Source organism: Arachis stenosperma, chromosome 9 (genome assembly GCF_014773155.1).
Source record: "Arachis stenosperma cultivar V10309 chromosome 9, arast.V10309.gnm1.PFL2, whole genome shotgun sequence".
Taxonomy (NCBI): Eukaryota; Viridiplantae; Streptophyta; class Magnoliopsida; order Fabales; family Fabaceae; genus Arachis; species Arachis stenosperma.
Genome location: NC_080385.1, coordinates 2,381,355 through 2,406,740, shown reverse-complemented (window position 1 = coordinate 2,406,740; position 25,386 = coordinate 2,381,355). Strand labels below are relative to the sequence as shown.

Genomic DNA, 25,386 nt, shown 5'->3' with positions numbered 1-25,386 from the left:
ATACAAATTATAAACTCATATGAAAAGTTAATGGAAATTCTGAAAAAGATATTAAAAAATTGGTATCAGAGCCAAGTTAACGATTAAGGGTAACACTTTCTCTTTAAGTAACACTTTTAGTGACACGCTTTCAAAACCATAAAAGACAAAAGTCTTTACAAGTGCATATGTACACTGGATGCCCCTTTTTATAAATGGATAATAAGTACTGTTCTTATCATCAAAATTATAACATTTTGGATATTTTTTACAATAAAAAAAGAATGGAGACAATTTGAATTCACAAAAATATTAAGAATCAGTATTTTGTTGTAGTGATTCCTTTGTTTCCAATATTTTTTTAATAATTGATTAAATGTTTATTCTCAATGTTTAAAGGTTATATGCTTTTTATTTTTAAGTTCATCTCTGATCTTTAATGTTTTAGTAAAACGGGCTTCTTTTTAATAAATTAAAAAAAATATATTTATCATTTTATATTAAAATACAAATATTTATCATTTTGTGTAGTATTTTACAATTTTACAGACAAACAATTTTGCAATTAATATCTGCAAAATAAGAAAAAAAATTTAAGTTCTCTATTTTACAACATTCACTTCGAAATTGAATGCTTATAAAATTAAAAAATATTATGTAAAATAGTAAATATTTGTATTTTAGTGTAAATGATAAATATACATTTTTTATTTATTAAAAAAAAGTGACAAAACCGATAACATTATTGTCAGTATAATTTTGTCACGTATATTGAATTGTTATTTCCCAGATATATATACATGGTGAGTTCTCTGGTGACTATGTTTTGTGGTGGCTAAGGTTACCTATAGTTGATTAGCCAATAAGATTAAGACATATATATAAAAAAGTTAGTTAGGATATAACTAATTTCAAGAATCCAAATATGATCACAATGACAGAGTGGTAATCACATGTCCTAAAACCATTTTTTTATGAATTGGGCTTTGAGTGAAATGGACAACAAACAAAAAAAATAAAATTATAATAGTATATTTCAAAAAATGTGTGTCAAAGTAAGACGAAATATATAGTAATTGAATACCTAGAACTGGTTAAAAAAAAAGAGATGATGCAAAATAAAGTAGTAAATATTGTATCCAGTACGAAAATAAAAATAATAAACATTGTAATGTCTAATGCTCAAGAATCTATTATAAATAATTGTTATTATTTGTAATAATATTAAAGTAAAAATATTAATTAAAATGAAGAAAGTCGCTACCATTGTTAACATTTGTAAAACAAAATCTTAAATAGTGAAGTGTGAAAATCTATACTATGTTTATATAATTGTAAGTTTTTAACATTTAAAAAAAAAGTAAATTCTCTCTCAGTTGGTAAATTTTAAAATCTAATGATTAAGTTAATTATCATAAACACTAACTATAAAATGATCCCGTTATTTTTCAATCTATGATACATTATTATTTATATTTTATAGATATTTTAAAAACCATGAAAAGCGTAAGAAAATTATTATTGTAACTTGTACGCAAAGAATTTTATACTAAACACTAAAAAAGTAACGAAATTAAATTTTATGTGAGAGAAATTGAAAACCATAAACTAATATTATTACAAATGATACTTAATTAATTATAAATTACTTAATTAATAAATAGAAGAACTACATATCCTCTATATTTGCAACTATTTTTCTTGTTTGTCCAAAATAAATTTTAATCTTTATAATTAAATATAAACCCTAAAATTTGTATAATTATGCTAATTATCGTAAACGCTAACCACATAGATGATTCCTTTTTTTTATCTACAATATATTACTTATATTTTAAATATGCTATGAGAACAATTAAAAATAGAAAAAAGATTGTTATTGATAACAATAAAAAATGTACATTAATTTTATTACTAATAAATTAAATAATTTAGATATGAAAACGTGAATCATATATATACTTTTTAAATCTTAAATCTTAAATTCTCAACTTAACAACTTTTAAATTTAATTTATTATAATTCCTAATCTCTGAATACTCAAACCTTTTGATCTAAATTATTTTGGCTACACCATGAATATTACTTCTGATACCATTAATCGTAAATACATAGCTTCTTAACTTAAATAATTCCAAATTTAACATGCTAATGTTATTTATGCATTTTACTTTATTAAAAAAATGTTAAAGATTCGCAATTGTATAAGTATAATATTACTAGTAGCGGTTTTTTTTATTTTAATTAATAATTTTTACTACTTTATTGTTATTTACAATGGAACCTTTGAGCATTAGGTATTACAATGTTTACTGTTATTTTTGGGCTGTATAATATGATACAATGCTTATTACTTTATTTTGTATCAACTCTTTTTTTTTTTAAACCACATTCTAACCATTTAATTTACTGAATGTCCAATTACTTTTTTCTTTTATTTTGACCACATTTTTAGAATATTTCACTCTAGTTCCATTTCTTTTTATTGTTCATTTCACTCAAGGCCCAATCCATTAAAAAAATAATTCTAAGACCTGTAATTTGTAATTACTATTCTACCATTGTAGTGATGTTTCTTGGATTACTGTGTTTACTTTGAAGTGATACATTAGTTATTGTTTTTTATATGTGTCCTAATTTTATTAGTCAGTCAGCTATAGTCACACTTAGCCACCACAAAACATAGCCACCACAGAAGTCACCTACATACATAACAACAATATACAAAAAGAGAATGTTAGATAATCAATAATTTTTTTAAATAATATAAATAATAAATATTTAATTTATTAGGTGTACAAATAATTATCCTAATATTAAGATTTAAGTGAATAATTTAAAAGTATAATATATTTTTATTTTATTAAATCAATTATTTACATTCGTCACAAAAATCATTGTCTACCTATATTTCTTCTATACGAAAATAGTGTGCAAGCGTTCTTCATCTTTTCCTTAAATTTGTTTGGAGATGCGTGGAACTCTCAACGAGAAAAGGGAATCATATATAAAAGAAAAGTGACGGCGAACTAATTAATCAAGGATGAAGTCATATAAAAATTTCATAATTAAAGTGCTCTTGATTTTTAATTAAATCATATAAATTAAAGAAAATTCAATCAAGCTAAGTGACGTTATGAACAGCTGTCTTCATTTCTCCATTCACAGGAAATTGGAATTGACATCATAATTAAGGAAAATGATAATGTCGTATTTAGCATGCAAACTAGTAATAGGACCTTTTTTTTTTGTCTTTTAATTTAATTTCAAGCGGCTATTACTATCAGTAGCATTTAATATATCGGAAAGTTTGATTTATACTTTTTGTAATCATATAAAATCACACTTTTTGACGAGTTAAGCCCCACTTTGGTCCCTGAGATTGATGAGTTGCACTGATTTAGTCTTCGAGGTCCCAATTGCACTAAATTAATCCCCCAGATTCGAAAAAGTACACCACGTTAGTCCTTCTCCCAATTTCCGTCACCGGAGCACTAACGGCGTCAGTAACGTGGCCATTTCTTGCCACGCTGGACTCAGCAACGGTTAGATGACATGGCACTCAAATTTGATTAGCTCTAATGTAGTCCTTGTCCCCTTTTATAACCAAGTTTCTGCCCTAACTTCTTCCTCTTCTTCTTCTACCCACTTTTCCTAGTTCTTCGTCTTCTTCCTCGCTGTGCAGCTTTCTGGGTTTAAGATCATGAGTGCAAGTGGGAGCCACACTTCCATACGGTCAAACAGAAGGATCTCCAGAGGAATCAATAGAGCATCGAGTGTTCCAGAGTGGTGTGGGTGTGGATGCCGTCCTGTTCTCCGGTGGTCCACAACAGAGGCTAACCCTAACAAGCCATTCTTTGGGTGTCCTAATTATAATGTCAGTGGAAAAATGTGGTGTGGTTTGTTTGTCTGGGCTGACATTGGAGAAGAAGACATCGGTGGAAGGGTGACTGCTACCAAGAATGTTGATGAACTGAGGGTGAATTTGGCTTGGAGAATTGGAAAGTTAGAAGCTGAAGTTAGGACCCATAAGTTGTACATGTTATTGTTGGCTCTGTTTACAATGTTTGTTGTTGTTTTCATGTTGGTATTTAAGGTTTGAGGATGATTATGTTTTAATGTGATTAGGGTTATTATAAAGTAGACAAAAGAAAAATTGTCACTGTGAATTGTTTGAAGTTGGTAGTCTTGCTATAAATATAAACCAAGAACTCTGTTTTTGTCATCCAACAAAATGATGGAAAAAATATTGTAAAGAAGAACCTGTTAGTAGCATAATTAAAGGTAGAACAATTTGTCATTATAATAATAAGATGCTAACATAACAATGAGTTTCCAACATGAGTATTAACAAGCAAAATAGCTGCCATATCAGTGACACATCCCCAACCTAATTAAAAGCTAGTTCTTGATCCAAAATACACCAATAACAAAGACAAATAGTATCATCAACCTTACAATGTTTTCAAATATAACAATTGGTCTACTGTCATATACTGAAGTCAAAAAACAAGAGTATGATTCACAAAAAGTTTCCTAATTCAACTACATCTTCATTTCATCTTTCTTGGGGGCTTGAAGCTGGGTGTTGGGACAAACTTCAAGAAGTTGGCCAGTCTGGAAGATGTGGCTGAGCTTGTTCCTTGCAGATCCATGGTGACCAGTCCTGATGGTGGTGAGGACTTCCTCCTGGTCTGCAACTTGGATGGCCTTTGAGGTGGTGCCTATTCCAATAGAATAACATCCAACATGAGGCTGATTGTACACAATAATTTGAAATGTAGTCTGATAGAGTAAATGATTTACCTCTTGAGACTCTTGTGCATCTGAGAAGTTGGGTTGAGAAATGTCGATCTCAACTTCTTGCACATCAACGGACTGGGGTGCAGAATCTGGAGGAGGTTGACTTGGCAGTGTGACAGTATTTAGATCAACAGTTGATCCTGATGCTGCATTTTCTTGGGGATTGGATTTAGCCTTAGCAACAGCAGCAGCAGCTGCAGCTGCAGCAGCAACATCAGCTGCTCTCTTCTTTGGGCAACCCCTTTTTGTGTGCCCCTTCTGTAGGCAATATCTACAAGTAAAGGGCTTCAGTTGTCTCTTTAAGACTCCAGTAGACTTCGTTTTTTTGCTTCCACCACTGCCCTCGTCTGCATCCTTTCTTCTCTTCTTTGTGAGTGGTCCAGTCTTTTTCTTGGCCTTTGGTGCTTGTGGTCTGTTGGACTCAGATTTCTCCCAAAGATGTTGTCCAGGTAAGGGATTTATGTAATGGGCATACGTGTCTCTGTAGGCGTCCATGGTGAGCCATTTATGACAGAAATCTTCAGGTTTCCTATTCACCCTTGCAAGAGCCGCACAAGCATGCACACAAGGCATTCCTGAGGAAAACAACAAACAAAGATATCATTATAGTATTCAAATATTTTGAAGAAAACAGATGTGAATCCAAAGCTAATTACCTGTTAACATCCAGAACTGACATGTGCATAGCCGCTTGCCCAAGTCCACCACCATGTTTGTTGGATACCCATGCACTTCAAACTTCTCGTACTCATCATCTCCAGTCCAGATTGGCAACCAATTTTTAGATTCTTTTCTAATCTTGTCCAGTCTACTTTGAACCACTGGTGGAAGTTTCCCTACATGATTGGCCAGTTTAACCTTGTTTTTAGCTATCGTTCTCATCACGAACATCCTGACCTCCTCAAGTAGAGTGATTATTGGCTTGGCCCTTGCTTCTTTAATTCTTGCATTGAAGACCTCGCATGCATTATTGCATATGTTATCAAGCTTTGGGCTATGACTGAATGCTGACTTCGTCCATGACTCCCTAGGCCACTTGTTCAGGTAATTCCATGCATCTTCATTAATTTTCTTAATCTTCTTCATGTTATCTGAGAAGTCTTGATATGTGGTTGATTTTGCGCATTCCCAGAGTAAGCCTCTTAACTCTAGATCTTTCCACTGCTTGTTAAAGTTTCTCCATAGGTGCCACACGCAGAATCTATGATGGACATGTGGCATGACCTCTTGGACAGCATTGATAAGGCCCTGCATGCAAAGACAACACCTTATTTCACTTTTATCGTGATACATAATAGTCCCTCAAATTCATTTAATGAACCCATAATAGTCCCTAAGAATTCTTTAATGAATACATAATAGTCCCCCACATTTGCGTCGTGCCCTGTTTTGGTCCCTATATTACACTACTCACACCTAATACTGACAATCCCATACCAGAATTTCTTAGCAGAAGGCAATTCCTATTCACACCGATCAACAATTTCATTAACTTGTTACCATTCAGAATCCATTTAGATTATTTGCAAACAACAAATCAACAAAAAATCAACAAATCAATTTACAGTATTCTCAATCCAGAATCTATTGAGATTATTACTAACACCTTCTCAGACAAGTTCATGTATACTATTTATAATCCAGAATTCAACAAGTTCATGAACACTATTTATAATCCAAAATCCATTCAGATTATTACCAACAAGTAATCATATAAGAAATCAACAAGTTCATAGACACTATTGCATCATCCATAATCCATTCAGATTATTACCAACAAGTAATCATACAAGAAAATGACAAGTTCATGTACACTATTTATAATCCAAAATCCATTCAGATTATTACCAATAGAAAATCATACAAGAGAAAATGACAAGTTCATGTACACTACTTAACATGGAAGGAAATAAAGATTATTACCTTTTGCATGTCACTCATAAAGCACCATTTGTTTTCTTTATAGTCTCCGAGGTCCTCGTGGAGTTGCTCCAGAAACCATTTCCAATTCTCCGTATTCTCGACATCTACAATTGCCCAGGCTATAACATATATGTGATGATTTGCGTCCTGACCCACTGCGGATAAAATTTGTCCACCAATCTGTGTTTTGAGAAATGCCCCGTCTAATCCAATCAGTCGCCTACAACCCGCCTTAAATCCATTCTTGCACCCACTAAGACAAACATACATCTTCTGAAATACCACTGTACCATCTGGTTGTGGAATGGTGCCAATTCTTATTGTTGATCCCGGATTACACTTTAGAAGTGTTTCACCATAGTCCCTCACCATTGCATATTGGGTCTTCTCATCTCCGTACACAATAGCTCTAGCATCTGCCAATGCTCTAGAAATTGAATTTCTATTCAACACCAGGTCACACTTAGACTTGAAATACACAGCTGCCTCACATTGTCTAAAGTTTGGATACTTCCTAACTTTTTTCACCAACTTGTTACTCAACCAATTCCTATTTGCAGCTCTGTTAGTGGCTTCTCTAGGACATGTGTGATCGTCGTTGAATGTTTTAATCTGCCAGCATGTTTCCTCATGGTCCCTTGAGGCATAAACTACCCATTTGCATTCCTCAACCTTGCACACAGCCCTACATCTGATAGCATCATTCTTAATAAACTGAATTCGTCTGCCTTCTTGAATTGTAAACTCCCTCACTGCCTCTCTGAATTCATACTTTGTATTAAACTTCATTCCTACTTCAAGTTTCAAATCACCAAACCGAATACCATCTCTAAATACTGGAAAAACATCATCAGCCTCTTCTTCTGATAATTCTTCCTCTGAAGGGGGAGGAGTCTTCAGCTTCTCAGAGTGCCAGGAGTTGGCTCCATCAGACTCTGCACCTGGGTCCAAAGCGTTGTCAAGCTCCTCATCTCTTGTGACAGGAACTTGTAAGAAATTTAGGTCCACCTCGCACTCCTCATCATCCACCACCAATGCATCTTCATCATTAATTAACTTCCTTTTAGACTTTGCAAAATCCTCTGCACGTGCATGGCTCAACTTAAAGTTTCTTGCCTTGCCTTTGTCAATTTTTCCATCTGTGTCATCACCACTTGAGCTATCATCTCCTCCAGGTTCATATGGACTATCCTCTGTGGTGTGTTCATCTTCAGAAGAAGACAACATTACAACTTGTTTTTTCTTGGGACCTTGATGGACTTGCCTCACCCCTGAAGCAGATCTTGTGCAATAGGCTTTGGTTTTGTGACTGGGCTTTGAGCTTCTCTTGGGCTTGGACATACTTTTGGACCCGGACTTAGGCTTCGAAGAAGATATACTGCTGGATTTTGGCTTTGAGATTGTCTTTTCCTTGGACTTAGTCTTTGGGCAAGTTGGAGGAGTCTTCATGTTAGGCTTTGCAGTAGCAGTTTGGTTAGCATTATTGTTGGTTCTGGATTCCTTGATGTGGGATGTTGGGTTATTAGCACCATGAGTTGTTGGTTCTGTGTTGTTGGGTGGTGAAGTGTTATCAGCCAAGGCAATTGGCTTATTGCCTTTGTTGGGATTAGAATTGGATGTGGTTCTGGGTTCATTGTTGTCAGACAGAGGGCAAGTAGCTTCTTCATGGATCTTGCTTGCTAGGGGTTCATTGCCAGGCATTGTTACATCTTTCTCATTAGGCTTGGCAGGGCTATCTTTTTTGGGTTCATCATGCTCATCTTCAACATACAGAACAATCTCCTTCCCCTCTATTAATTCTGGTGATGACACTGCATGCTCAAAGTAAATATCAATCAGTCCATCATTTTCTTGAGCCATGAAACACATCTCTCTTAATTCATCATCAGAATTCAGAGCTCTTAAACCACTGTCTAGACTCCTCTTAGGCACATGCCACCAACATTCTTCTATCTTATCATATCCTAGTCCTTTATAATAATTCCTCACCCAGAATACATCCAAAGTATCTTGATCAATGTCACCAACACAAGCCTTCTTATCACGGGAATAAATTGTTATCCCATTCTCATCTTTTTGAAACTTTCCCCCATGGTGGAACATAATATCTAACACATCATCCATCTGCATGGTTCAAAAGAATTTATTTTAATCAACAGTAACACACACTGATAACTTTTAGACACTTTTCATCAATAACAGTCATAAAAGCCATAGAAAATATCATAAAAAACATGATCACTCATGCGAAGGTGCTGATGCTTCCACCATTGAAACAGAGCATAAAAAGAAACCCCCAAACACAGTTTCACAAAACATCAAAACAAAACCCTAACACAAAATTAGCTTTAAAACTTGTGAACCGACAATATACAAAACACTTAATCATGATCAACAACCATCACAGCATTCCATTAAATTTGAAAAAAAAAATCTTATCCTCACTAACCTCAGTGACGACACAGAAGAACTCTGTAGTGGCAAACGAACTCTTCCGATAGTTGCACAGCGAACGCCGTGTTCCAATGTTCTCGACAAATCCTTTTGCAGCCATCAGTTGCTATTTTGGGTCACTCATGGAAGAGAAGCTTTTTTTTTTCTCTGCGTCACTCATGGAGAAGCAGAAGACGAAGAGTAGAAACAAAAAGGAGTGCCTAACGTTTTATTTCCCTTTACATATAAACGACATCGTTCAAATGGATGATTAGCGCCAAATTAGAAACGACGTCGTTTCATTAGGTCCAGCGTGGCAAGAAATGGCCACGTCACTGACGCCGTTAGTGCTCCGGTGACGGAAATTGGGAGAAGGACTAACGTGGTGCACTTTTTCGAATCTGGGGGACTAATTTAGTGCAATTGGGATCTCGAGGACTAAATCAGTGCAACTCGTCAATCTCAGGGACCAAAGTGGGGCTTAACTCCTTTTTGACAAATCAAATGTAACTTTCATTTCTCACATATACATAATTTGGACAAAATAATTTAATCTCTCTAAATTTGTTTTCATCAAACCAGAATCGAAGATATATATATATATATATATATATATATATATATATATATATATATATATAGTCAGAGAAAAAAGGATATAGAAAAATTATATTAGTTCATAATCAATATACTAATCAATAAAACTCTAGAAAGTAAATTATTTGTTAGTTATTAATCAATACTATATATATGTATGTGTCTATATCTAGATTCATTTTGAACTCTAGATTCATTTTGAACTCAGAAGCATTGATTTAGAATACATTTTTTTTAAAAGGTTCATATAAAATTAAATCTTATTGTAAATTTGAGAGAGTTGTCGAGATTCATTGTTTCTGACAAATTAGAGAAAGATTTAATTATTCTGTTAATCTCTATAATTTTATTAAATTTTTAATTAGGTTTTTATATTTTTTTCAATTGAGTCTCTATACCATATTAAATTTGTAATTAAATTTTTGTTATGACAAAAATATTAGAATTAACAGAATAGTTTACTAAACAAAATAAATATACCTAATATTTGAGTATTTGACTGAATAATCTATATAATTTAACAGAATAATCCGTTAATTTCAACGTTTTTGTCATAATAAAGACTTAACTACAAAATTTGATATGGTGTAAGAATCCAATTAAAAAAAGTATAAAACTTAATTAAAAAAAATTTAAATTCCAGAAAAATGTAAAGAGAGAATTAGCTAAAGAAGTAAAAGTAATGATTTGCCAATGAAATTTGAATTCCAAATCCCTTATTTATTGGATCACATCAATTTTTTCTGGTTGGCCGTAGTATCTCACAGGCTACAAAAAGTGATAGGTCAATAATTAATCTATAGTAGATCAAAGTTATATTTAAAAATTTATTATTGATTAATGAATTATTATATACATAAAATAAAATTTAAATTTTCAACACTTAAATTAGTAAGTTAATTACTTTTTTTTTGGGTAAAAAAAAGGAGGGTAAGACCATCTTCAGCAGAAAATTCATCCCAGTTCCTGTTTATGGCCCACTTGTCATAAAAAGTAACTCCACATCAGCATTTGCGTCATAAACAGTAAATAAGAACTCAAAACATCTCTATCTTTTTCATTAGGAGGAACTAACTTTAGTCCTTGTGGTGGTCCCACTTAATTAATTAATTAATTAAAATAATTGAAATTAATGTAATTAATTTTTTCAATAATATAATTTAAATTTATTAAATTTAAAAATAATTCACTATTAAAAGATATCAATATTAAATAAATTCATATATAATAATAATACACAATATATAATTCGGGGTTACACTAATTTGTAAAATTACTTAATACAAAAAAAAACATAATTAAGCTTTATAGTTGACGACAAGTATTGTGAAATTGCCATATGTGTTCAATCAAGTCCTCTTTCAATTGTCTATGCTGCTGCCTATTTCGAAGTTGGGCATTTCTTTGGAGAAATTGATGGTATGGTGCGAAATCTTCTTCTCCTAGCTGAGGTAGTAATAAGCCATTTTCGATATCATTATACTCTAAGTCTTGAGCAAAATTTCCTGCATAAGTGTCTCTTTCATCGTCAATAATCATATTATGCAATATAATACAAGCTCTCATTATAATTATATTAAATAATTAAATCATATTTAATTTATTAATAATTATAATAATTAATTAATTATATAAAGTATACTATATATATATATATATATATATATATAATTTTATTTGAAATTATATACATCATACATATAACGTTAATATGTATGATGTATATGAAATATACTATATGTAACGGTTCAATACATACATACATATATATATATATATATATATATATATATATATATATATATATAAAGTATTAATTTTATTAATAAAATATTTTTTTTTTAGAGAGACAGAATTTCTCTGAGTAGGGCTTCTCTTGCTCCGAAGTTTGTGAAGGAACTCATTATTTATTTGCTCCAACAGTAGATCCTCCCTTTTTACTGACACACAGTAAATGAGGTTTAAAATTTTCGAACCGTTGAAGTTGCTCTAATGCCCCTAAAAGAGGAAAACAGAAGCTTACAACTCAGAAAAAAAGATGGAAGGTCCAATATAGTTAAGATCCATATCCACTATTCAAGTACATGTATCTGCAGCAGAGGTTCAGTATAGATGATTTATCTTTTTACTTCATACAACGTTGTATTTGGGTTCTAATCCCAACTGTGGCTGATTGTTGATTTAAGAACCTATGATACCCATATATCCATGGTAATGTGTGTGTAAAACATGAGTGTAATACCTAAAGTTGGAGACTGTCCAGTTTACTTGACAAAAAAAAAAGAAGTACATGTATCTCACTATCTTGCAAACCTTATCTGGTCCCTGCCTCCCTTGCAATAATATTATCACCGGCTAAATTAGATTGCATGAAAAATGCAACCATGTCCATGACTTATATATCAATAGAACACTAATAATAGTTGGAATAAGCATAAGAAACTAATTTTTAATGAAGTAATGTCCAAAATTGTCTCTGAAATTCTCAACTCGCTTTAAATTAGTTCCACACTTTTTAAAATAACTAAATAAGTCCCTCGTTCTTAGAATCGTAAATCTCCGTTAGTCCAAAAGTTACTAAACGTTTTAACAGCGCTGAAATGTACAGTTAAGTGCCAAGGCACGCTAATGTGAACAGACAATGAATTTAACTCAAATTGGTGTTTTAAATTTGATTAAAATGTCCAAATTGATCCAATTTTCACTTTTAAAATCCTAACCCCCAAATGTTCATCTTTATTTTTCGTGTTCATTTTTGTTCTTCGTCTCCAGTCATCTCCTCTTCATTGTTGTTGTTCTAGCCATAACAAATTTTACACATTAGAATCATAAGCAACAAATCACAAAAAGAAAGAAGAAAGCAAATCAAACAAAAATAAAAATATTAAAACAATTTTCTAATTTCTATTTTTGTGGAATTCAAACTATTATGAACTTTTAATTTTCTTTCTACACATACACCACTTTTGTAAGTAAGAAACAACCTCAAAAAAAGAAAAATCAAACCTTAAATATAAACTAATAATTAATAAAATCAAATGCTTCCTTATTCCAATTAATGTAATAATGGATCCAAAAGTAGCATCACCCTTTAGTTGATCCTAACCACCATCTTCAACAACAACGACCAACCTTTTCTTCTTCAACAACAATGACCAACAAGACTGCCCCCATCATCACCACCACCAGACTCGACGACACCGCAACACAACAAATCCTCCAAATTAGTAATGACAACAACACATCCATAACCACATCAACTGAAGAAGAAGAAGCTTCCAATAAGAATAAAAAGAAACAATAACAACACAAAGCTTCCAATGACAAAAAAACGAAGACAAAGAAGAAGCGATTATGTCGTTAGAAGAAGAAGTGAAAAATAACTACTCCATGATGGTTCGGTTAACCTCGGAACAAACGGCACAAACACCCGAAACGGAATTGAAGCACGTTGTTTTCGGGATTGTCGCATCATCGAACTTGTGGAAACAAAGAAAAGAATACGGTGGAGACCAAAAGAAACTAAAGGTATTGTTTGGTTGGATGAGAAAGCAACAATAACAAAAAATGAAAGGTTACTGGAGATTGAATATCCTTTAATAAGAACAAAGATGAACATTTGGAGATTTGGATTTTATAAGTGAAAATTGGATTAATTTAGACATTTTAATCAAATTTAGAACATCAATTTGAGTTAAATTCATTGTTTGTCCACATCAGCGTGCAGTACACCTCAACACCGTTAAAACGTCTAGTAACTTTTGGACTAACGAAAATTCACAATTTTGAGAGTGGGAGACTTATTTGGTCATTTTAAAAAATAAGGGACTAATCTAAAGCGAATTGAGAATTTCAAAGACCATTTTAGACATTACCTCAATTTTTAATTAGTATGAACTATGAAGTGGGCTGGAATGATACATAACATAAGGTAAGCGTTTTTTTTACACTGACTAAAAATAGTATATATTATATATAATGAACAAGCTAAGATTACATTCCAAATAATTTTATTCTTGCTTAGCTAGGTACATATATATATCATCAAACATCCATCAATGTAAGCATGGCCTAAACAGTTTAATTAAAGAGGGGCACTTGACTGAAATTTCAAAGTTAGCTAGCAGGCTAAACTCGAAATGGAAGTAGTCTTGAGATTTGAGACATCATCAATTAAGATTTAAGACCCAACAAATGCCAAATGTAAACTGCACGATATCAATATTTTGAGTATAGACAATTAGGCTTAGGCACAATGAAAATTACTTTACATATTTTTGGTAGGATCTTTACATATGTGGATCAAATTTGTGTCAAGGAATTAATCTCCTTCAAGAATCAAGAACATCAAACGTATATATGTATTCCACCTAGCTAGCTTCAATTTCTCTATACAAAAAATAACTTAGAAAGCATACAACTATACAAGTAATTAATTAATAAGATCACTATAAACCTAATATTTTGTGTTTATGTATATATAGATTACTCTCCTTGGCTGTGCTGTCACCAAACTCATTATTATTCCTGTACAAATAAATAAGAATAAAATTTCATTATCATATATGAATGAATAATATTTGTAGCAATTGGGGTTAGCCTCTCAGCTTTGACCTCAGTCAAAGAAAACTGCACAAAAATTTCCACTTAGCATATTCCATTAGGAAAAAATAATATTCCAGTCTTCATTGAGCAATTAATTAATTAAACACCAAGATTGAATATCATACCTCTTTAGTGATATCCATATTTTGCAACTCTTAATACTATTGGGCAATCCATGATATAATATGTCCCTCATATTTATCTGATTGATAATGTTAGCATAGTGCAATGCAAGACCAGCTTCACCTAGTCTTTGAGAACAGTTGTACCTGCTATAAATTCAAAATTTCATAAAATTTTACAAGATTAACAATCAGAACCACAAACTTTAGTTTTTAAACTTTTCTCTTAGCTCAGTTTATACTATAATCATCAACATCGCATTACTGAATAATTATTAGATAGTTTAAAGGTTATTGCATATTAGTTGTCTTTGTAAGCCTATGTAAGATTTACATGTTTTTTACCATTTGGTAAAATTTTAATTTTATACTACTTTCTAAGACTATTTTATTTTCTGACTATCATCATTCTCAATATGGTATCAAAGTATTTTATGAGTTAAGATTTAGGTACCATCATTTCCAAGGAACTTAGAAATTGATTGATGCATATAGGTAATAATATCCACAAGCTTTTCAACTACCTGCAAATGCACAAGCCCAAACAGAACATAAGTCCACTGTTGTAGAATTTGCATAAGGGAAATGATGGTGACCTAGTGTGATCAACTCCTGCATTGTCTTTTCTGCCTCTAGCTTAAGGTCTTTATTGCTCAAGACATCCACACCTAATCTGAAGTTATTTCATAACATGAAAATAGTAATTAAAAAAACAAAAGAAAAAGAAAGTTCAAGCTGAATTTCTTTGTGAGTTAGCATAATCTTGACACATAAAAGTGAGAAAATAAACTCACCTTGAGAAAAATCTATCAAGGTTATGCCACTGATGTTCTTTACACATATTTCCAAATCTAACTACTTCCTTGGAGAAGGCATTGAATTCTTCCCTACAAATTCCCCCACAAAATGATTCAGATACAAAGAACATTAGGAGGAGGGAAAAAAGCAATAAATAATTAAAAGCAAAATGCAAGAACCTTTTGTCAGCCTCAACAAGACTTAGTAACTCTTTTGTATCAGTAGAAACCAATTTTTGAACTCCTTCTGATTGAAAGATCTCTTTTTTAAGGAACTGAATGTTTTCTTCAGAGTGTGAATGAAACAGAATTGCTGCTTCCAAGTGTGTCCAGAACTTCCACCGCCCTCTCCCGGGCTCGGCCGAGCAAGGAGCCACGTTGCGAGCCCTGCCGAACTCGGACACAACTTCATACATATTTTCATTCAGATAAGCACTTGGGCAACCAAATTCTACCATGAACTAGTTAGGAGGATTGGACAAAGAACTCTGCAGTGAGGATATTTGTTTGGTATAAAACTTTTCAAGTGCTTTCTTCTCATACCAATTTTAATTAAGCTTTTAGAAGAAGAAGAAGAAGAAATGGTGATTGAAGGATACTTATTGATGGTATTATTATTACTTATTAACATCAATGATTAAGCAGAAAAGAAATCATGAAAAATTTGGGTGACATAACTTTGAGTCAAAACCAACTATGGAAGAATTCACGATTGTATCTAATCATTAACTTTGCTGAGTTTTCAACTTGAATTTGATATAACATCTTATGTTCCTAGATGTCTCAAAATCTTAAGAAGCAACAAATTGTTGGTGCAAGTAAACATACCTGTTTTGCACGTGATGCAGTAGGATTATTCGATTTCTTGATCTCAGTTGAAAACCGAGTCTCTTTGTTCTTTTGTTTTGTAACACCATTAATAGTCCTTGAATTTGAATAAGGAGAATATACATTATTCCTGTTATTGTTAGTTCTGATATGAAGAAACGTTCAACAACTGCGTGCACAGATTGATTGAGAGTAATAGACCCTGCAAATTTGAGCTATGACTTAGGAAAGTAAACACAAATAAAAGAAAAAGAGATTCTCTATCTAAGTCCCTGTCTAAGCAATGTCATATTGACAAGATTTTATTTATACATAGCTTTATTAATTGTAAGATGTTTACAAGGAAAGAAGGGTAAACTACACAGAAATTCATGAAATCAGACAATATTATATCGATTTATTTTAAATGCCATTTGTTCCTCTAAACTTTGACTTTCTCTATTCTTTTAAATATGTAATTTGACTTCTTAATAAGTGACTAAGAGAAGGAGGTTGAATTTTAGCATCTTTTTTGCTGAATATTAATTTCTAATTTTTTAAAGGAATTTCAGGAGATTTTGCTGCTTTTATTTCGTGCTGTGTTGAGAGACACTTTTGTTTTATCTCGTACCAAGTTGAGAGACACTTTTGTTTTCGTCTCCTGATTAACAGAAACAGAAAAAGGAGTAGAGAAGAAGAATTGACACCAGATATATGCTGGTTCAGCCATTAGGTGCAATATGGCCTACATCTAGTCTCCATCACAACAATGATAGAATTTTACTATCTCTTTTTCAAAATTACAAACACCAATTTTTCCTAGAATCTACCCAATCCTATCTGGGATAAGTCCAAATTCTAACCCAACTTGAACTTGACTAGAATTCGCCCTAACTTTCAACATCAAAGTGCTCACTCAACTTGCAAGGGAACAAATCCAGATTCTAACCCAACCTGAACTTGACTAGACCTCAATCTAGTTTTCAACCATAAAGTGCTAATCCAACTTGTAAGAAAATTCTCTCAAGATCATGACAACAAAATAGAAATACATACAAAGAATTTCGGTGATAACTATGGCTTTTTCTTTAATTCTGTCTTTTTTCACTCATTGGTTTTTTCTTACAAAACCTCACATTTTGTCTTTTACCAATGAAACACAGACAGACTAAAATGAAAAAAAGGAATATTCAATGAAAGCCATGAAATAAAAAGAATAAACAGCTCAAAAAGCTATGAGAATCCAAACGTATGCCCTCACTCCTTGCTTCAACCCTTGGTCTTTCATCCTTATTATAGAAGGGGAAGTTTTCAAGGTTGAAACCTGTTCAACTAACCCAGCAACTTCTTTTCCAGCATAGGCTAAGTCACGGTTTGAACAAAAGGAAGCGAGAGGAAAAACCGAAACTACATGCATGTATATCTCTCAACCTTTTTCATTCATTTTCTTCAATCTTAATCATTGATCTTGACTTTGGTCCCAAGAATTGATTCTGAACGTTGATGAGCGTCTGACCCAGGACAGCTTCTTGCCTTCCATTTTTACTTCTTTCTACTTGAGACTACAGAAGTTATCTTCTTTCTTTGATGAACAAAAATGGAAATGAACTTTTATCAAACTGGATCTTCTTTCTAACAGAGGTGGATTGCTTCTTTTCTTGGTAAAGAAAATCTCAAAATTTTTCGTCAAATCATTCCTTCAATAACAAATATCTTTCTTGGCTATTCTTCTTTAGAGGCTTCTCTTTTCTTCTATTTTTTTTTTCTAATGGATAGATATGACTGAAAACAAGAGAGAGGAGAAACAAAAGAGAAGAAAACTTTAGAAAAATAATGAATGGAATTAAAATAAATTGAATTCCTACTTCCATTCCCTAAGACATAAAATAACGTGCAAAGCTTTTAAAGAACATTAAATTCAATTGAATCTTAGCATTCAGTTACCAATGCATGAAGACTTTGACAATTTGAATTCCCTTTGGTTTGTGACTGCCGAATGGATTACTAAGGCTTTAGGCCATTTCTTTCTTTTCTTTGTCCTTTAATTGTTTAGCCACTTGAAGTTGAAGTGAACAATTATTACTGGGCTAAACTTGTTTAATAACCAAATTGGGTTCTCATCACTTGGGCCTCTTTGGATCTCTTGTTCTTTTAATATTCAACCACTATTTATGAAATAACTTTTGTGTAAAGCTGGTAAGTTGTTTAGTAACTAAATTGGGCTGTCATCACTTGGGGCTCTTTGAATCTCTTTCTCTTTTCATATTCAGCCACTATTTATGAAATATTTTTTGTATAAAGTTGGTCACTCAATAATCAAATTAGGTTTGATTACATTTTAGTCTAATATTAAAAATTAATTTACTTCCTGCACACTTGAACAAGAATCATCAAACAACCTATTAAAAATTATTAAATAAAATATTTAATAATTTTTTAATTTATATTTTAATAATGTCTGATGATATAAATTTTTCAAACTCAACATATATATATACCTCTTAATGAAAAAATATTATTGTAGTAAACGTGCATGTATAATATATGTTGCGAGTTAATGTAATTAGAACAAAGTTAGTATACAATAACAATGACAACAAATCGTACGGTAGGTGGAATACATAAAGTGTCGTGAATGAAAGGCCAATACCTTCAAGAGATTAAGAGAATACGCAATTCCAAAGTGGAAGCTGAGAAGTAGAATTTGTAATGAAGTAGTTGGGATTGTGTGTGCCTTTGACTAAAATATGAAAATTGGAATGATGGTACCTTAATCATATTCATATGTTTATGTTTGAATTTAACGTAAGGAATTATATACCGAATTTTTTATACACAGATATGGTTGATAGTATTTTTGTTTGAATTTAATGTAAGGAATTATATACCGAATTTTTTATACACAGATATGGTTGATAGTATTTTACAAAATTTTGATATTTTTCACTTGCAGTGCAGATAAATATATTATGATTATTGAGCTTAAGATAGTAAATTTTTAGGTTGTGAAGTAGATTCTAACTTTTAGTTTTTTAATTTTTAGATTAAATTTAAAATTTAGATATTGCAAGAGATTACAATGTGTTGGATTATTTTTTTGTATTACTGTTTTGTCTTTTTTTTTTTTAATTTGGTATGAGTCAAGTCAAGACTCTAAATAACCGAAAGCATGAGAGAAATGAGTAATTGAATATTATTAAATTAAATTTCATACGATAGTTGAAGATAAAGTATGATTATCTATCTGTATAAGTCTTTTTTTATATTTTTTATAAATAATTTGATATTAATTAATAAGCAATATTAAGGAGTCAATTTTTTTAACTATTATCATACAATTTTTTTAAAATTATTTTATTTATCTTAAATTTTATACCTCATTAACTTTTAATTCTAAATTATAAATTCTAATTTTTTTTAAAAAAAAATTCTTAGAAAAAAAATTGACTAATACTAACTAACTAAAAGTTAATTTTTTATACTTTTTTTAATTAATTGTATATTTAAATTTTTTTATTGAAAAATAAAAATATATATTAATTGTAAAGAAATTACTAATATTAAAATTTTAAAATAATATTACGCTTGACAAGAAAATATAGGGAATTATCTTTTAATTATTTAATATTAATTAATTTTATTTCAAAATTTATAATTTAATGTCTAGGATTAAGGGATTATAATTTAACTAGAAAGAAAGATAATAGATAGAGAGTACATAGAGAATACAGAGAGTACAAAAAAATTAAAAATTCATCTTCCATACTTCCACACTACCTCCTCTTTTGCTCCTTTTTAACTATTCTTATTTTTTTTTCACTGATTATTATTGTGTCTCTCCCATTATAAGTGAAGTTGCTTAGGTGTCAAGTAAACAAAATTTGTTATTTTTGTTTAAGCTTATACAGTTAGTTAGTCAAATAGTTGTTGTTATTGTGTAGTTGTGCAGGAGGGAAGGAGCTATAGTTCAAATGACATAGTCTCTCCATACTCATCTAAATGTTACGGATTCGAATTTTCTTATCTTTAGTAAAAAAAAAAAATAACATTTAAAATTTAAGATAAATAATTTTTTTTTTAAAGAATTAGCCAATGTTGACTAAAAGTTAACAAAATTCAAATGTTAAGCTGTCTATAGTAGAAAGTGTTACACTTTTTATGGAGTAGCACCCTTCTTTGTTATCCACAATGTTAGTATTTCGGCAATATCATTCAAAAGATAAGTGACAACATCTATGTAACCATTTGAAAAATTAATGACAACAACTATCATAGTAAGTCTATATGTTGATCGGCTTTGTACACAATAATTAACCCATTTTTTTTCCTCAGCGAAAAGCATGAAACAGTTATGAATGAAGAGTAACTTTGCCCCTGCACTAATTAATTATCTAAATGTTCCTCAAATTGCCATGTTTTATCTGCCATCCACATAAGATAATGTTAAACTATTTTTGGAGAAAATTTCTCTTGTGTTAGTATGCAATTGTTGTTGGTTTGTATCAACATTGATGAAGAATGCTGGCTGCTTTGGCTGAGCAAGTTGGATAGCATCATTTGACAAAAAAGAGACAACATCAACCATTGTGGGTCTATCTGTTGGAACGTTTTGCACACACAATAGGCCAATGTGGATACATCTCAATACTTCTTTAGGGTTGCATGTTTCATTTAATCCATGGTCCATTAGCTCTAGAGCTTTACCTTCATTCCATAACTTCCATGCCTATAAGAAACTCAACATTGTTTATGAACTCTAAAATTGAGATAGTTGGAACTTGAATTTGATACACAAGAAGCTTTGGAGACTTACATGTCCAATTAGATTGAGTAGTGGAAAATCAGGGTTGTAAGAGGAGTTATTCTTTTTTGCACTGAGAATCTCTAGCAGCAATACGCCAAAGCTGAAAACGTCTACTTTTGGGGAGACGACGCCATTTAACATATACTCTGGAGACATGTAACCACTGAAAGTGATAACATACATAAGTATAAATATGTCATAGCATTTGAGACTAAAAAAGAGGTTATCAATGATTTTGCATACTTACTGTGTTCCAACAATTCGGTTTGTTTTTTCTTCAGAACCTGTTAGTCCTAGTATTCTAGCCATGCCAAAATCCGATATCTTAGGTTTCATCTCATCGTCAAGTAATATGTTGCCGGCTTTCAAATCACGATGAATCACTTTTAGCCTTGAATACTTGTGAAGATATAATAGTCCTTGAGCAATGCCTTCTATAATGTTTAGCCGCTTTTCCCAATCCAAAATGTTCCTTCTTTCTGCATCTATTTAAGAACATAATGCATACTAATAAGCAATAAAACTTGTTAGGATCATTCAAAAGTTAAGATAAAGAAGAAAGGCTACCAAATAAGTGTAAGTCTAAGCTTCGGTTGGACATGTACTCATAGACCAACATTCTCTCTTCTCTTTGGATGCAGAGCCCAGTAAGCTTCACAAGATTAGTGTGCTGTAGTTTTGCAATGAGTTTAGCTTCATTCTTAAACTCTGTTAACCCTTGCCCCGAACTTTTAGAGAGTCGCTTTATCGCAATTTCTTGTTGGTTTGTCAATCTACCCTGAAAGTGTCATGACATTACATACTTTCTTATGTAGATGGTTTCTAAACTTAATGCATCTAGGCAATACCATATAAACGGGCCCAAATCCTCCTTCACCAAGCTTATTTGAGCTTGAGAAATTGTTTGTAGCAGCGACCATGCTTTCAAAACTGAATATTTCAATCTCATCGCCTGCATTAGCCTCTCTTTTAAACTTTTTTGCTATGTAATTCATCCTGGAAAGCATTGCAGCACCTCCAATGTCATGTATTAGCTTCCTTTGCCTGTTTCTTGTATCCACTAGTGAAATGAAAATGGAGTTACATAGTATTCTTACTCTACAACGCATCATAAGGTATAAAGTGGTGACTACCTTCTGCTTTGTACTTCCTCCAACATACACAGCTCAAGTAGCAAATTAAACATATTGTAATGGCAGCTCCCACGCCAATAACTATCCTTATAACTGCAACTCATCAGAGGACAATATGCAGGTTGTGAAAGTAGTTATGGCAACAATTTCAATTTACTTTCGAAGATCAGAAAACTATTGCAAAGAGACAACTGTGGATACTCCTCTAATCCTCTTCATCATTGCTTTTGTTTTTTATTATCATAGTTGTTTTAGCTTATTTGATTTCTGCAGTTAGCAACTATTGATTTACTGGTGACTAAACAGTAAATTAAATAACGAATTTTGTTCTAAAAGTGTACATTTCTATGAATAGTTATGGTTGTTTAATTAACCACTAATTGTTGTTTGCTCACCTAGATGGCGTTTTCCATTTCCTGCATACCAACCACAAAAACAGAAAACATGAGATGGTGAATTTAGCAGATAAATAAAGCACCAAAGTTCTTCTAGAAGTGTAAAAGACTATAAACTGTAAAACACAAAGTGTTGTTGACCTGCATGAGGTTTGATGCTTTCCACAGGAATGGGTGCTTTCCCTTCTTTAATTTGTACAACCAACAAACAAAGAAAAAGTGAATTAAGCAGAATTGAATAACAACTTAGTTTTCTTCTAGACACAAAGTATACAACACTATAAACTATTGTGATCTTTCTATTAAACCGTTAAGTGCTATATACTAACCTGTGTGAGTTTTGTTCATTTCGGCAGGTGTGGATGCTTGGTCTCCTGCATGACACCAACAAATAGAGAAAAAAAGTGAACTTCTTAGAACTAAACAACAACTTTTCTTCTTCAATAATGCATACAAACTGTGGTGGTGGTTGTGTCAAAGAGCAAGTGTTATTTGCTGACCTGTATCGAATTTGATGGAATCACTATATCTGCTCTTAACATCGCTGTATCTGTCCCACAACATTATGCCTCCATAATTAGATGAGTTCCTTATGATAGGAAGGACCTGAGAATTTAACAAATTTGCAGGAATATAGCCAGATGCAGCTTCATCAGAAGATGCTGGCAACCCCAGAAATATTTTCTTCACTTTCAAATTGCTCCATTGGTGCCATGCATTTATGAAGCCACTAGTACTGCTACTCACAAAATTGCATGGAGGATTGTTGTAGAATTGTACTGAAAGATAATCGAAGTATCCACTACTAAAGGTAGAGTTCTCAGCACTAACAAGGGGGCATCGAGGAGCTGCACCTATAGACACATTTTGTGTTGAGTTGGACTTGAGATAACGCGCAAGGTCCATCCAGTATATTGAGTATCCATTATCACCTGGGTTAAATTCTATCCCATCTAACACTGCATCCCCAAGAGGGCGCGAAGATGACTTACCACCCAAGAAATTGTTCCAGAGATAATCAGAAACATTTTTAGCATCTTTAGAAGAAGTCAATTGGGATGTACTGGATACTCCTCCGATCGAGAGCAGGACCTTGATCCCTTGCTTCTGGCAATTTTTGATATCTAAGCTAAGACCAGTGCACCCTTTTGAAGAAGGATTACAATGTCCTTCCAGGTTTAGTACCGGGGTTTCACCATTTCCAAATGTGGTAAGGAATGCTATGTTTACATAGGAGTACTTTCTTGATTCACATGTATTAGCAAGAGTTCCCTCATCACTATTTTGGCCCCAATAAACACCAATATCATCAGCTTTTGTAGTGTTAATCAAGACCCAAAAAAGGAAGTAAATGAGCAATAGTACATAGGAAAGATGAAGATTAACTCTGACCATGTATGGTTTCTGTTTAGTCATCAAAATCAGACAAATAAAATTAAGGATGAGATGTCATTAAATTGCAGGAGATGAATTAGATTTCAACTTGGTATGTCTTGTAAATTGTGGTTGCTAAAATCAAAGCTCTTCAATCCACAGAACCTGTTCTGCAATATATAACAAAACATTAGGCAAAAAGAACTCATTGCAATTTGTCAAAAGGTCCATATCTTTTATTGGCAAGTAATAGAGTTCTACTGCAATATTTTCCCTTTCTAGGCAGAGTCTTCATCAGGGATATTTCTATATTGTAAAGTGATCAAACCTTTGATAATTCTAATCATAGTTAATCAATTTATCACTGACTTAGTAAACAAACGTATAACTATTTCTAGATAAGCAACTTCTGAAACACAAAAACTGAAAAAGACTGAAACACTTTTTATATTAATTAATTAAGCTCTAAGCAAGAAAAACAACAAAGCTCTTTCTCTTTAATTCACGATGAGATGCAAGCATAGTCAACATCCTCAATAGGTAATAAGAGAAATGCAAGAAAAGAAAATACTTGAGTTTATGCTGAAGAATAATTGAAGTGAATCTGTGAAATTTAGGGATTGAAGAATCACGGTACCTTTACTTGGTTGACAATGGTTGAAGCTTCTGCGGCAAAACTAAGAAGTATCTGAATCGCTAATACCAGAAACCACAAAGTCTCAACACAACGCACTTTGACTCTACGCGCATTTCACTTCTATGATTTGGAAAATCATGTTCATACTTGGACCCGTTCTTTGACTTTTTTAGGTCAAATTGGGATTGTAATGTCAATGTCACCGTGCCGTTAATTTAGACAAAAAAGTCAACACGTAAATCACCAAATTTACGAGAAAACTTTTGCCTTTTAAGTTGGTTTTTGAAGTTTAGTTACTATTCTATTCAATTCGTAATCTGTGTAGTCTAACAACTAATCATCATAATCATAGATATTAAGTTCTTCTGTGTTTTTTTAAGTTGTTTCAGGATGCAAATTAGATTAATGATTAGTCATGAATTTAAAAAAAGAAATTAACTATTAGAGGTCTTATGCTCAAAGTCAAAGCAAAAACATACTGGGTTGTTGTGTGTTTTTCAAAATGTTACGCATTTATTTCTTGAAAGAAGAGTGTTTCTGTACTGATAAGTGATATCCAAAGAGGCAAAGACAGATTTTCATAGATATCTTCTATCAGTTTAAATTTTTGAGATAAATAATTTAATGACACAGATATAAACTTTTGAATTTAAGTATAAATGTTCTTTGATACTATTTTTGGTGAATTTTATAGTGCCTATAATTTAGTGTCTAATTTTTTTCTAACTTACTTATTATAATAATTTTTGAATATTTAATAATTATTTATTTTTATATTTTTAAAATTAAATATTAATTTTTAATTTTTTTAGTAAGTTAGATAAACACTTTTAAAAACTATAGTAATTATCTTAATTTATCAGATTGTTTTATATATGTAAATTGTGATCATTCTTGCATTCCACATATGGCTATGAACTATGGTTGATAGTATTTGGCAGAATTTTGATGCTTTTCACTTGCAATACTATTAGACA

The 25,386-nt window shown here is 31.9% G+C and overlaps 2 protein-coding genes across 16 annotated transcripts; both read right to left on the bottom strand.

Moving 5' to 3' along the window:
- Positions 1 to 13,768: 13,768 nt before the first annotated feature.
- LOC130951322 (protein PSK SIMULATOR 2-like) lies at positions 13,769 to 16,350 on the bottom strand. 10 transcript variants are annotated; one of them, XR_009073929.1, is made up of 7 exons: positions 16,088 to 16,350; positions 15,440 to 15,646; positions 15,257 to 15,349; positions 15,059 to 15,135; positions 14,917 to 14,986; positions 14,466 to 14,612; positions 13,769 to 14,262 (listed from the first exon to the last, which is right to left on the bottom strand). XR_009073929.1 is itself a non-coding variant. In XM_057879977.1 (5 exons), the coding sequence occupies exons 1-5, from the start codon at positions 16,210 to 16,212 to the stop codon at positions 14,587 to 14,589; spliced, it is 600 nt and encodes a 199-aa protein (XP_057735960.1). In that variant the 5' UTR covers positions 16,213 to 16,350; the 3' UTR covers positions 13,769 to 14,586. The 10 variants fall into 10 exon arrangements, 2 of the variants coding, with proteins under 2 accessions (XP_057735960.1, XP_057735961.1); XR_009073927.1 differs by lacking the exon at positions 14,917 to 14,986 and having other exon boundaries at positions 14,987 to 15,135; positions 15,440 to 15,747; XR_009073930.1 differs by lacking the exon at positions 14,917 to 14,986 and having other exon boundaries at positions 14,987 to 15,135; positions 15,440 to 15,665.
- A 3,867-nt stretch (positions 16,351 to 20,217) lies between these two features.
- LOC130950825 (G-type lectin S-receptor-like serine/threonine-protein kinase CES101) lies at positions 20,218 to 24,562 on the bottom strand. Of its 6 annotated transcripts, none has more exons than XM_057879417.1 (12): positions 24,410 to 24,562; positions 23,791 to 23,942; positions 22,899 to 23,677; positions 22,728 to 22,772; positions 22,540 to 22,584; positions 22,399 to 22,419; positions 22,004 to 22,096; positions 21,719 to 21,930; positions 21,438 to 21,648; positions 21,118 to 21,355; positions 20,880 to 21,033; positions 20,221 to 20,792 (listed from the first exon to the last, which is right to left on the bottom strand). In XM_057879417.1, the coding sequence occupies exons 3-12, from the start codon at positions 23,302 to 23,304 to the stop codon at positions 20,484 to 20,486; spliced, it is 1,734 nt and encodes a 577-aa protein (XP_057735400.1). In that variant the 5' UTR covers positions 23,305 to 23,677; positions 23,791 to 23,942; positions 24,410 to 24,562; the 3' UTR covers positions 20,221 to 20,483. The 6 variants fall into 6 exon arrangements, with proteins under 6 accessions (XP_057735399.1, XP_057735396.1, XP_057735397.1 ...); XM_057879418.1 differs by having other exon boundaries at positions 23,791 to 23,937; positions 24,410 to 24,543; XM_057879416.1 differs by having other exon boundaries at positions 20,218 to 20,792; positions 22,540 to 22,581; positions 22,899 to 23,942.
- Between the last annotated feature and the right edge of the window lie 824 nt (positions 24,563 to 25,386).